Here is a 12806-nt window from a genome sequence, read left to right as displayed (position 1 = left end):
AGTATGGTTTAGATTTGGATTCTATATATTCAACACAGTTTAGATAACGTGCCGCGCAACTACATAGGGGCTTTATCTGAACGTTCCTGGCTTGGTGTCTTCTAGCTCTTCTATGGGAGCTAAGTCGTACAACGCAATGTTTCAGCACTACGGACAGCGCCTATGCACCTACTCCTAAAAAGGGGAGGGGATCCTCTTGGGTTTGTGTAGGAAAGGCGAAGGGGAGGGGAAAAAATAACTCCCAATAGCGCATGCAGCCCCCAGTTAAACCAATACACCGTTCTCTCGAGTCTTTCCCTTGTAGGTTGAGAAGAAAGACGAAAGAATTTAGTGCCTACTCTTCGACTGAGACTGCAGTCACCCAGCACAGCAAAATGCCTGCGGCACAGCTACTGATGCAGAGAGGAAAGGAAAACAAGGATTTTTAACAATAAATACATTAACCCCCCCACTGCCTTAGAAAGCCATATTGGTGATGAACTCCGATTGCTAACCTGCGGAACGTGATATGAGTGAAAACGAGCCCTTTTTTATTTTTATTTTATTTTTCTTTTTGGCAGAGCTGAGGACTAGATAGAGCCTGTTGCTGCTGTGGCCGATTCCCTCCCCCCCTCTCACTCTCCATCTCTTATCTGTCTCACGTAAACGCGCGGTCAGACGCCCTCACAGACGCACACGCGCGCGCGCAAATATTTATACACTGCCACATCGAAGAAATTCATGCATATTTTCCTGCAAATATACTTGAGGGCGCACACGTATTTCGCGGGCGCCCACGTCTTCTGTCACCTACAGATACAGACTTACACACGTAGGCCAGGAAAGCGCTAACCGCTGTCCTGTGACTGCACGCAGGTTCCCAGGGCACGTCTTTTACATTGTTACTGAAACGATCAGCGAACACAGACAAACCTGCCAACACTTAAATCTACTCGCTGGATTTCATCTCCATGGCAACAAGCATGGAAGGTGAGACATCTCTGCTTGCAAAGTAACTTTCTCCCCCTACCCGCCGCATTACTGACAGGATTTCAGTGCAGGTCCAGATAAGAAGCAAGTCTCCTTTTCCTGTATTTCTGAAGCTAGGGAGCAGGGAAGGAGGTGAGGAGGGGGGAGAGGGGAAGGAGCCCGCAGGTCTGGTGGGTTCAAATTCTAAAGGAAAAGGAGCCTTAATGTTTCTGCTCCTGCTGCTGACAAAAAGAACAAAGGAAAGAAGAAAGAAAAAAGAGGATGTGTTGTGTGTGTGTGTGTGTGCAGTCAGCTTGCTGAGGCTTCTTCAATAATGTTTTGTAGATTTCTATACTTATTCAATTTAATATGTTCAAAGAGAACTGAAGATAAATAAGGCAGAATGATAATCACAGTCTAGGTTTCTCTAGTGAGACATTTTGAGAATTTTCAAATCAGGTTTCCAGTGCTTTTGAGGAAAAGAAGGAAAAAAATGAACGTCAGAGTCTTTGAGGAGTTATCCAGAGATTCTCTTAAGAAGGAAATTCTCTTAAAGTTGAAATCTGAAAGGTTGGGATTGGGGTAGGGGGTAGATTCTGGCATATCTCAAGGTTTTAGAGCCCTAGGAAGGCCTGGAAATATATGCACTTCATCATGATGAAGACATCTGGGTTTGTAATTTAAGGTTTTCCTTTGATTTCAACATATTCCTTTCCAAATGATTAGCTAGCTCTGTACAGATGTGGCCTCAGTAATGCTTCTTTTCCCTCTTTATTTTTAATAGGATTTAATTAGCTTGATATTTGGTGGGGTGTGTATATATGTGTATGGGAGAATTCATTATTTTTTCAGGTTGGGTTTTACTATATGTCTCATTTCATTAAATTATGAATGGTCATATCATTAGCGTTAGAGATTATTATATCCAATGACCAGTATCAAAGTACTTTTTACCTAAAATACCATATTACACTATAATAATTGTTATTTTAGATTTATTGTTTGGAATATTATTAATAGATAAATAAACAGGAGGGGGAAACCTTGTTAATTAAAATCAAATGCGAGAGGTTCTTTTTTAATGGTCACATACTTTTCAGTATTGGTTTCTGCAATTGCATATTGTTGCTTGACTAAATAACTATATGCTTCTGAAGATTAAATTTTTATGTCTCCAATCAGTAAACTTACCTCACAGAAGAAAAAACATCACACATAAGCTTCATGTATATGAAAGTTTATACAGATCAGGAGCAAAAATTCTGTTATATTTTGCTTCACTACTCTTCACAATGGTATGATTTGGATGACTGGTCATAGCAAGACCTTGTTTATCTACTTATTGGTTACTAACTACAAAGCACCTCAGTGAGATTTGGGCCTACTGGTATCTACAGGGATACCCTTGGCCTGGTCCTATGACTCATCAGCACTTAGAATTCTCAGCTTCTGACAATTGCCATGAAGAGAATGACGTGCTTTCAACTCATTTTCTCATTTCTAAAATACCTAAACACAAATTCCAGTGACTACAGCTTGAGGAAATATTTTATCATTTGCAGTAGTACTACAGAAATATACTTAAATACTTTAGTCATAAAACACATAAATCCTGATATTTAAACTGTATGATGTTGATCATTTTACTCACTTTACCCATTTGTGGCTGAGCATACTTAAAATAACTTTTGCCACACAATTTTACATTTTACTCTTTTTTTGAAAATTCATTTTTTTCTTAACTTTTTTCTCATAAGGGTTTATTTATTCATAGTTTTGTAACTTTATGGTCTAAATTTCTCTCATATTTCCTTCATTATCTATTTCCTTATAAACAGGATATTAAGATGAAGTTTTTCCTCTGAGGTAGGCATTAAAATTTTTTTTTGGAGAACCTGCTGACTTTTTTTTTTTTAGCTTCTCTTCCAGGGATTAAAGAAAGTGAAAATATATCTTTTATCTACAGTTGTTAATTTTTAGAAACCTTATTAATTATGAAGAAATCAGTGTCATATCTGAAGAATTCTATTGATTCTTAACAGTATTTTGTTTTTACTTTCATATCATATTATACTCTATATTAATTGAAAGGTACAAAGCTTAGCATACTTAAGTAGCATTTTATTCTCAAAAACATTAGACTCGGTGTTGGAATGAGATAAGTCATTCATTTCACAGAGCAAGTAAAATGGAAAGTTTGGGCAAATATTTGAAAAATTTAGGCCTGAAAATACTTTTAACTGCTACATATATGGCTTAAATTGCTTAAATTTCCAAGAGCCTCTATTTTCTGAACATGTTGTTAGGCAATTGCTTAACTTTACTCATTTGCTTGTGTGGGCACAATGCCTGCAGCAATGGCCAGACCTTATTTTCAACATTTGAATACTACCTTTTCAGGTGTTCTCCCTGGCTTGTAATTTTGTTTTCATCTTTGGGGGAAGATAGAATTTTAAGATGAATATGAAAGTCTAAGTTCTTCCTTTTAAGATGTTAATAAAACATCTGTTCACGTGAACTTCCAGGTCAGGTGTCCCCAGTCTAAGTCTGATGCACCTCCCTCTGTCCCATTTAAATACAGGATTTTAGAAATGTTTCTATTAAATTTCATATTCTGGTTTCAATCCAGAATTCCAGTCATCAGAATTATCTTAATTCTTAATTCTGTGAGCTAACTTACAGTTTTCAGCCCAGCTTTGTGTTAAATTTAATAATCATCACTTCAGTGTCTTCAACTTAGTTACTGTTCAGAAACACTGAATAGGATGTAGATACAGACTTTCGAAAGATGCTATGTTGGAGAGCTGTCTCTATGATTACAGAACCCAATATTTATTAGGACACTGCAGTGAACTATGAATCTACATAAAAATATTACCCAGGTATATTTCACTACCTTCCCCAAAAAAGGATATCATGGGAGACTGTTAAATGCATTGCCATGCTATTTCCCTGATATTCCATGTTAGTAGTAAACTTTCAAAAGAGGAAGTGAATTTGACGTTACTTCTTATTAACCTCAACTTTTAGTCACTTCTTAAATCCTAACATATTATCTGTTAAAATAATTAATCACAGACTTGTAACAAAAATTCATTCCAAGTTACTGATATATAATTTTCACAATTTCCCACTGCTCTTTCTGAAAATTGAGACATTTGTCTGTCTACGTCCATACCTGGCAGCACTCTCATGGTCAGGTACTTCTCCAAGGTTTTAAGAGGTTTTTGCACAAGCAAGTTATAAATCATCTTATTCTGGGAGTTTTAATTAATCTAATGTGGCTAAACATTATTCTACTACTTTCTTATCTCCTTTCATTGTTTGATTTTTGGGTCATTTTTATAAAGCATTCTGTATTAGTTAAAAAGGCAAATATAGATGAATTACTTCTGCCTTTTCTTTATCATCTGATATGATTAGGCCATCTTGCACAGATAGGGAGTTTGATCTGTTATTGGTCAATTTCTTTATCTGAACGTATTGTGTATGAAATTCTCTCACCTCAAAGTCTTTGCATTGACTCTTTCCTCAAACTGCAGTGTTCTTCCTCCAGATATTTTCATGGCTCCCTTCTTGACATCATTCAGGCTTCAGGTCAAATGTCATCTCCCTAGGGAAGCCTTTGCTGATTTCATTAATGAAAAAAGCTCCTTTTACTTGCCATCATTCTCTTTCCTCTTAACTTGCCTGCTTTGTTTAATAGCATTTATGACTAACTGATATAATATAGATAGACAGATAGATATTTTTAAAATAATTGAGTCTGTCTCCTCCAACAGATTGTAACACTCATTATGGCAGGTGCACATTGTTATGTAGTTCATCATTATACTCTAGCACCAAGCAGACTTGGTGACACAGAGCAGATATTCAATATATATAGTTGTTCAAAGAGTAATTAAAATATAACTGCTATATTCATTATTATGTAATATCTTAATCTCATTCAGCTTCCAGTTTTTGTCCTGCATTTTATTTATATTGGTACCTACAACAGAGAGCCAAAGAGGGCTCATAAACTATGTTTAAAGCCACAAGATAACCATTCATCTGTTCTTCCAAGATAGTATAAAAAACGGTGACTTTATTCATTTACTAACAATGGCTCTGTATATCCATTCATTGTTTGTATTCCTACCTGATTCCAAAAGCCTTTGAAGTTTCTTAGCTAAGTAACTTTGAAGTATCTTACCCTTGTTAGCTAATGGTAACTGGAGTAGCCAAGCAATGAAGAGGGCAGAGACAGAAGAAGGGATAATTATAACAGAAGTTTTAAGCTATCCAAAGTCATTATGACTGAATACAAAATTTAACTCTGTACTTCCTGGTAGTTAATGCCAAAATTATGTGATGCCTACACACCTTTCCTTCGACAACAAAACGAAACTCACAGGTTGTTAGAAAAGATTTACTTTCTCTACCTTTGAATATTACAAATCATGTGAGTCTTTCTGTGAATGTTATATTAATCACTTATTTTAAAAATCAGAAATACTGAACTCTGAATGAGCTGCTGAATTTTAATATTTATCTTCAAGGCTGATATTTTTGAAATCAAAGTTTTCTTGTTCATTTCATTTTAACTAAATATATTTTCTGATTTTAAAAATTAGATTTTTTAAAACTAGAACTTTATTCATCAAAAATTATATTCATCAATAAATTTAGTTTAATTCAATTCAAGTGTTTATTGAATACCTACAATATGTCAGGAACTGTGGTAACTACTTGAGAAATAGTTATTTTTCCATTAAAATAAGTAACTCAATTCCAAGATTGTCTAAGACTCTAAGAACAAAACATCTGGTATATGTCAGACAAGTTGTAATACAAAGTTTAAGGGATTTAGTATCTCTAACTAGTAAGATAAGTTTTAATTTAATAGTAAAAAATGAGTGTTTTATTGCTACAGGTAGAAAATGTCTATTTTTGCTTGTTTATTTGGTCAGTTGGTGGGTTTTTTTTTCTTTTTTTAACATTTTTTATTAATTTATAATCATTTTACAATGTTGTGTCAAATTCCAGTGTTCAGCACAATTTTTCAGTCATACATGGACATATACACACTCATTGTCACATTTTTTTCTCTGTGAGCTACCATAACGTTTTGTGTATATTTCCCTGTGCTATATAGTATAATCTTGTTTATCTATTCTACAATTTTGAAATCCCAGTCTATCCCTTCCCACCCTCCGCCCCCCTGGCAGCCACAAGTCTGTATTCTCTGTCTATGAGTCTATTTCTGTCCTGTATTTACGCTTTGTTTTTGTTTGTTTGTTTGTTTTTTAGATTCCACATGTGAGCAATCTCATATGGTATTTTTCTTTCTCTTTCTGGCTTGCTTCGCTTAGAATGACATTCTCCAGGAGCATCCATGTTGCTGCAAATGGCGTTATGTTGTCGGTTTTAATAAGAATAACAGAGTGTAGTGGATTAATCACGAGCTAAGTGCAAACTGACTTAAGTCTTCTAATAATCGGTTATGACCCTATGTACGTAGCTACATTATGATTTTTAATAACACATAAATAAATTTAATTAATCTCATAACTATACTCAGTTTAGGCTATTTTTTTTTACACGATGGCAAAATAAGCTAGCTTGAAAAATGTACAGATCATTAAAACTGTGGAGATGTTTTACCTTTTGTGACATCAAGTTTTGCAGATAGTGTTCCCCAGAAACCAGACTCTGAGACAGAGTTTAGTGTGCAGGATGTATATTAAGTCATGCCCTTGGGCTCAACACCTGTGGAGGAGAGGGGAACTAAGCAAGAGTGGGCAGAATTTGAGCTATGATGAACCAACAACAGCCTCGGGTTACCCCATGGCAAACTCTGGAGCTAGAGTGGTTCTTTTTGTTCCCCTTTGAGTCAGGATGGCCAGGCCTTTTTACTCTCACATGAATCAGTCCTGGAAAACTGTCTGCCATTGGAAGGGAGGTAACCTTGGGTGAGGCAGCTCTCTGCTATTGAAGCAATCCATGAAAGGAGCTATCAGCTGAAGATTGTCTGGGGCAACACTCCCAGCTGCTGGGCAACAAGTCATTCACTTCTGGGAATCTGTTTAACGTGTCCACCAGTAAACCAAGTTTATTGCCTCTTCTTACCCATATGTCCCAGAAAATATTCAAATGGTATAGCCTAGCAAGGTCATGGACTTAGTGAAAAAAATAATTCAAGCAAGTTACTTGGCTGAATCGGTCAAACAGTTGGGTCAGCATCTCTGTAGAAACATGCTGCTTTTTAGTTTGTCTACTCATTAAATAAATGAACCAGAGAGTGTATGAATCGCAACAAAAGACCTTCAATTGACAAAGCAATAAAATTAGAGATTTGGTCAGGAAAAAAGTTCTAGTTAAGGCCCAAGGTCATGAAATAATCAGACCAGTCTCCCCTACCTTCTATAGGATAAATAGTACAAGAGCTCAATTTTCAGAAAAATCACTCTGAAAGCACTTAAGTGATCTCAAATTTTTTTTAAAAAATTAAAATATATTTGCTATACCATACTTAGGGCAGAAAAATGATTTGAAGTAAGGAAATACAGTAAATGGGGTTGAACAACATTTCTTTTCCTTTTATTAAACAAAAATGTGAAATAACCAACATATCCCAGAATGTATTGAATATTTATGACACTTAAGGTTTGAAGAGAGAGCTGTTTTGTAAATCAAATCATTATAAAATATAATACTGTTTGATATTAACTGGTGTGTTAGTTGGTGAACAATTTTGAAAGCTACAAGGCTTGTCCTTATAATTACTCCCTTTCTCCACTCCTTACCTCCCATTCCTTGTCCTGTCTCAGTTGTTTTCGGAAAACTGAATCCAAAAAACCCTGAAGGGTCAGTCATTTTAATAAACATAACTTAAAACTATCGAGAGAAGCAACAACGAAGACAAGGACACCAGCAGCCTGTCAGTCTCAGTTACTGGATGACAAGCTGTTTGGTGACAGTTCTCTCAAGAAGGGCGGCTGTGCATTAGCAACCATTTGATTTAATTATCGAATCTTACTTTTTAATTAATTAATTTAATTAACATCAAGACATCAAATGGAAAAAAATCTGCTTTGCTTCAATTCAGCACACACTTTCTGAACACTTTTGCTGGAGTTTTAGAATCTCAATATAGTAGGAGCTTAGAGAGAGCGGGAATCTGGTTGGGAAGGAGTCTGGGGAGCTTGCTTGCAGGTGAATTTCATAGAAAACATGCTGCTTAACTTGGATTTTGTGTCTTTGTAGTGTGTGAAAGCTAATGAAGATGGTGGGGAGATGGTTAATGGTCCAGAGCTACTGCTGCTTGTTACTTGCAGGCTACTATGTTAGGTACTGCTCTTCTAAACATAATGTTTAAAACACAATTTCTCTGTTTAAGAAATTAACATTTAGTGTATGAAGCGGTAGTAGAAAAGAAAACACAAGGATGTAAGTCTTAAAGCTAAGAGGATGAAGAAGAAAGAAGATACTACATCTGTTTAAAAAGATCAGAATCTGTATCAGACAAAATGGCACTGGAGATAGACCTTAAAACATGGACTTTAGAGAGCCTGACCAGCTTACACTTAATAATCATTCATGGTTTTATTGTTATATGTAAAAATGAAGTGAAAATTAGATGACAATTTGGGTCAAAGAAGCAGTGAACAAACCATCTCACAATGAATCAAAAGCTTTTAGGTTTAATTATTTAACTATTCCCCTTCATACTTGATTTTATATTTTGTGTCTATAGGTACAGTTTTATGTATCCACAAAGGCAATTCTGTAATTACTACAATAGAAGTAGCATCTCCAACACCAATTTAATCCTGATCTATATATGATGATGTTTACAAATATCTTGTGAGTTAAGTCAAGAGAGTTTGAAAAATGCCATATTTTATAAAACAATTACCTGCCTGATGCCATATTTGGATAAAACTAAACTGACTCCAATTTTGTATCTAGGCCAAGAGGTCACCTCAGGAGGAATTCTGAAGAGCCAAAATGATGAGACAGTGAATAATGAGTAGTACCTACTGTGGCAACTCTTCAGCTAAGATGAGTGTCAACGAAGTATCAGCTTTCTCATTGACTCTGGAGCAAAAAACTGGCTTTGCTTTTGTTGGGATTTTGTGTATCTTCTTGGGACTTCTTATTATCAGATGCTTCAAAATCCTGTTAGACCCATATAGTAGCATGCCTTCCTCTACATGGGAAGATGAAGTTGAAGAGTTTGATAAAGGGACATTTGAATATGCACTTGCCTGAGTGCTCCAGCTTTTCAGTGTTTAGGGTTATATCACTGGAACACATGGTGGACCCAATTGTAATTTCCTTCGGCGTGCTGGAAGAGGCTCTTTTCATTCACCGAATCCAATAAATGTGCATGGCTAATTTATCCACCATGCCCTGTAAATGATAAACCATCTTTGGGGTTTCTCACTTTCCTCTGTCTTCACATCAAGATTTCTAATGAATAGAGCATAAGGATTGCTCCAGCCATACGTATACTATCTTCATTCTTATCTCAACCATCTGCCTTGAATCTCTGTTTCCTTTTTGTGCCAATGAACCGTGTTAAAGGATGCCTGCATCTGCCCCCATGCAGCACCTAGACATTCTCTCCACATTTCTGATCCTGGTCCCCTTGCTCTAGAGAATTAGGTATCAAAGATAAGGGATCCTCAGCCCAAAGAATAAACATAACATGATTTTCCTAATAATAACCATAGGTCAACAATGTTTACAAATTAAAAAGCTAACACACAAACCCTACTAGTAGACACAGGCCATAAAGTTCCTCAGATGTCACAGTTTGGCCCGTCTAGTCCTCCTTCTAGAATCTCTTGCAGTAAAATCCCGTAGCTTGGGATCATACTGAGACTCCCACCTCCTCCCCTTTTTATAAATAGCATCAACACGGGAGTTTTATCATGACCTAGTGGAAAGCATGCTCTACCAGAAACAAGGAGTCCAGTCTCCACGATGCCACCGGTAGAGCTATCAACTTCGGCCAAGTCATCTTATCTCTTGGATTTCAGTAAGGAAGCTAACCAGAGAATGTTTCAGGTCCCTTCTAATTTTAGTGCCCTATGAGCTCTACAAATACATCTGGAAACCCAGTGATCTGAGATGAATTAGGATTTAAGATGTCATGAAAAGTTTTTCAGTTTAGGAGTCTAAACTCTGAGATTTGAATGTTAGCCAAGAACTAGCATTCTGACCTAGAAGTTACGTAAAAAGACCTTGAGTTCCAAATCTGCAAAACAAGGATAAAGAAATCAATCTTAGATATCTTGCAGGAATGTTGGGAGGACCAAGAGACATAAAATGAGTGTAAAAATAATTTGAAAACCAGAAAACAGTGTTTAAATATACCTTGCTATCATTTATTATCCTTGTTGGTAATTGTTATAGAGATTCTCAAACCTTAAGAAGCAATGGCTAAGTGTAAGTTATTCAACCTCACCAGCATTCATTCTCCTCATTTGACAAATTTAAAAAAATAAAATGATGTAGTTCTAAAATTTTTTCCAGCTACAAAATTCTGACTCTCCATGATTGCCAGATGGAAGATTATACCAGGAAATAAATAAATACAAAAATATTCCTGTCACTTGAGAACACAAAACTGCCAAACATACCAAAAAAAAAATGACTACTATCTACTGAAAGTTAGCACTAAGTTAGGTGCTTTCCATTTATTATGCAATTTGATACTCTTATCAATCCTTTGATTTCAGTACTACTATTTCCATTTTATTATCTCAGTTTCACAGATGAGGAACTGAAACTGAGAGAGATTAAGTAATTTCCCAAGGTCACCCAGGTAGGGAGTGGCTGTATTAGAAATTAAACTTGGGGCAATCTATTGTCAGGGTCACAGTCATTGTTTGTAGATATCATGCTGTATTCCCAGACACTGTCTTCAACACTTTTACAGACCTTATAAATACAGTTACTGCTCAGGTCCATGGCACTCCAAAACCAGCTGTCTCAGGGAGATTCTCTGACACTTTTTACATCCTAGTAGATTTAGAACACATCTATGTTGGCTATGGTTCTCCTGAACCAAATTCATACCTCAAGGAGGCTCTTTGAACCCCGGTAGGTACAGGGGTGTCAGTGTGGGACACCTTATAGCCAGTTAGTAATTTGTTCTAAGAGCAGTTCATTAAGCCAAATCAGCTGGGCACACTGAAATTTGTAGATGTCCAGGATGCTAGTCATCTCGTTTGTGACCCAGGCTTTAAAGTACACGCTAAGATATATGCTCAAGTACCAGATGTTCCATTTGTCTCCCAAGGAAGACACCCAACAAGACCCTCCATTTTGGTGACTGGACTTGTTCTGTTAACAAAGCCAAATCTTTATTTCAAAAAGAAAAAAGACCCAAAAACCAAAGACAAGAAAATTACATGACATATTGTTCCTTAAAATTACATGAGCATTGTTCCTTAAAGCCTAACACCCATAAGCTTTTCAGACATCATCAACTCCACCTTAGTATTACTTCTAGTCTTACTAAAGAGAAGTTGTTTTAACCAAAAATATCTCCATTCATGGCATTTATTCATGGTTTATTGTGTGTCTTAGACTTTTCAGAGGGGGGAAAGAAGAGAGGAAAGAGAGATTAGAATCTGTATTTGCAGAGTTAGAAACAATATAAGATATACAGGATGGTTACAGCATGGAGAACAAGGAGATTTCATGAAATGGACAAGAGAAAAGACAGAGGAGAGTACCTCCTAACAGTCTCCCCCATTACCTTACCCTCCTGTCCAAAAGGCCTTTCAAGGCTGGGTTTATGGACAGTGTAATTTCATCCATATTCCCCAAACCACCTCCCATCTGCTCCAGGATGTCTGAATCCCCTTCCTTAATAGAGAACAAACACTTTTATTTCACAGTTAGAGATACAAAGCTTAGAATGAAAATGTCTAGTTGATGTAAGACTAAGACCAAAATCAATTCACACTACACTGTAGTCAGGCGGTCAGTCAGCAAGGAAAAAGGAAACAGATGGCTATCAGAGGCATTTATAGTCTTTGGTAGAGGAAAAAGGTTGAGGAATACATGGGGCAGGGTGCTCCTGGAAGAGGGCCGGCCTTGAGAGAATAGCTGAAGGGAAAGGAGGCTTGAGATTGCAGAAATAACTGCAAGTAGGTTCACAGCTCCTGTCCAAGGCCAGTAAACAGGACTGCGTCCCAGCCTCATCTTAGTTGATCTCAATAACCAGCCTCACCCAAGTAAGTCTGAAATGCAGCTACCCCATATGCCTGTTATATGGGAAGTCAGTATCCTTTGTTGAACAGATAAATGCCTTGGACCAGTGGCCTTTAAGAGAAAAATGAGCTATAGGCATGTACTTGTAATACTGTCTCAATTTCTGAAAAAGACTCATAAAGTTAGCCTGACTGATCAGCATGATGTTTACCTGACTAACAGCCTCTAAGGGATTTTACTTAGGTACCTCCAGACCCCTTTCCACAATCTGGTATCTGCTCACCAGCCTACCTTTTCCCCTATTATTAAAATATTAAAGGCATTACACCTATCCCAATTTCTAATTATTTACCTGAGAAACCTGGGTGTGACTATGTAAAAATTGCCAGTAAATTGTAAATATTGTCAAAATAGTAAAAAGTAAGCACTAAGTTCAGAATGGTGCTTTCTAAAATTAATACATTAACCCCATACACAAACTAACTCATTTAACTCTCGCAATAAGTCTACAACAGAGTGTTATTCACAGCTGCATTTTACAGATGAGAAAGTTCAGACACAAAGAGACTGAGTAACTTGCCAGAGTTCACATAGATAGGATGTGGCAGGGCCGGGATGTGAATCAAGCACACTGACTCCAGAGG

The 12806-nt window shown here is 36.7% G+C and overlaps 1 protein-coding gene across 1 annotated transcript; it reads left to right on the top strand.

Moving 5' to 3' along the window:
* The first annotated feature begins 803 nt into the window (after window positions 1–803).
* Window positions 804–9415, top strand: CTXN2 (cortexin 2). The gene is made up of 2 exons (XM_006201754.3): window positions 804–969; window positions 8902–9415. Exon 2 carries the CDS (start codon window positions 8959–8961, stop codon window positions 9202–9204), a length of 246 nt encoding a protein of 81 aa, XP_006201816.1. The 5' UTR covers window positions 804–969; window positions 8902–8958; the 3' UTR covers window positions 9205–9415.
* Window positions 9416–12806: the final 3391 nt, after the last annotated feature.

Source organism: Vicugna pacos, chromosome 6, assembly GCF_048564905.1.
Source record: "Vicugna pacos chromosome 6, VicPac4, whole genome shotgun sequence".
NCBI lineage: Eukaryota > Metazoa > Chordata > Mammalia > Artiodactyla > Camelidae > Vicugna > Vicugna pacos.
This window is presented reverse-complemented; position numbering and strand designations above follow the sequence as displayed.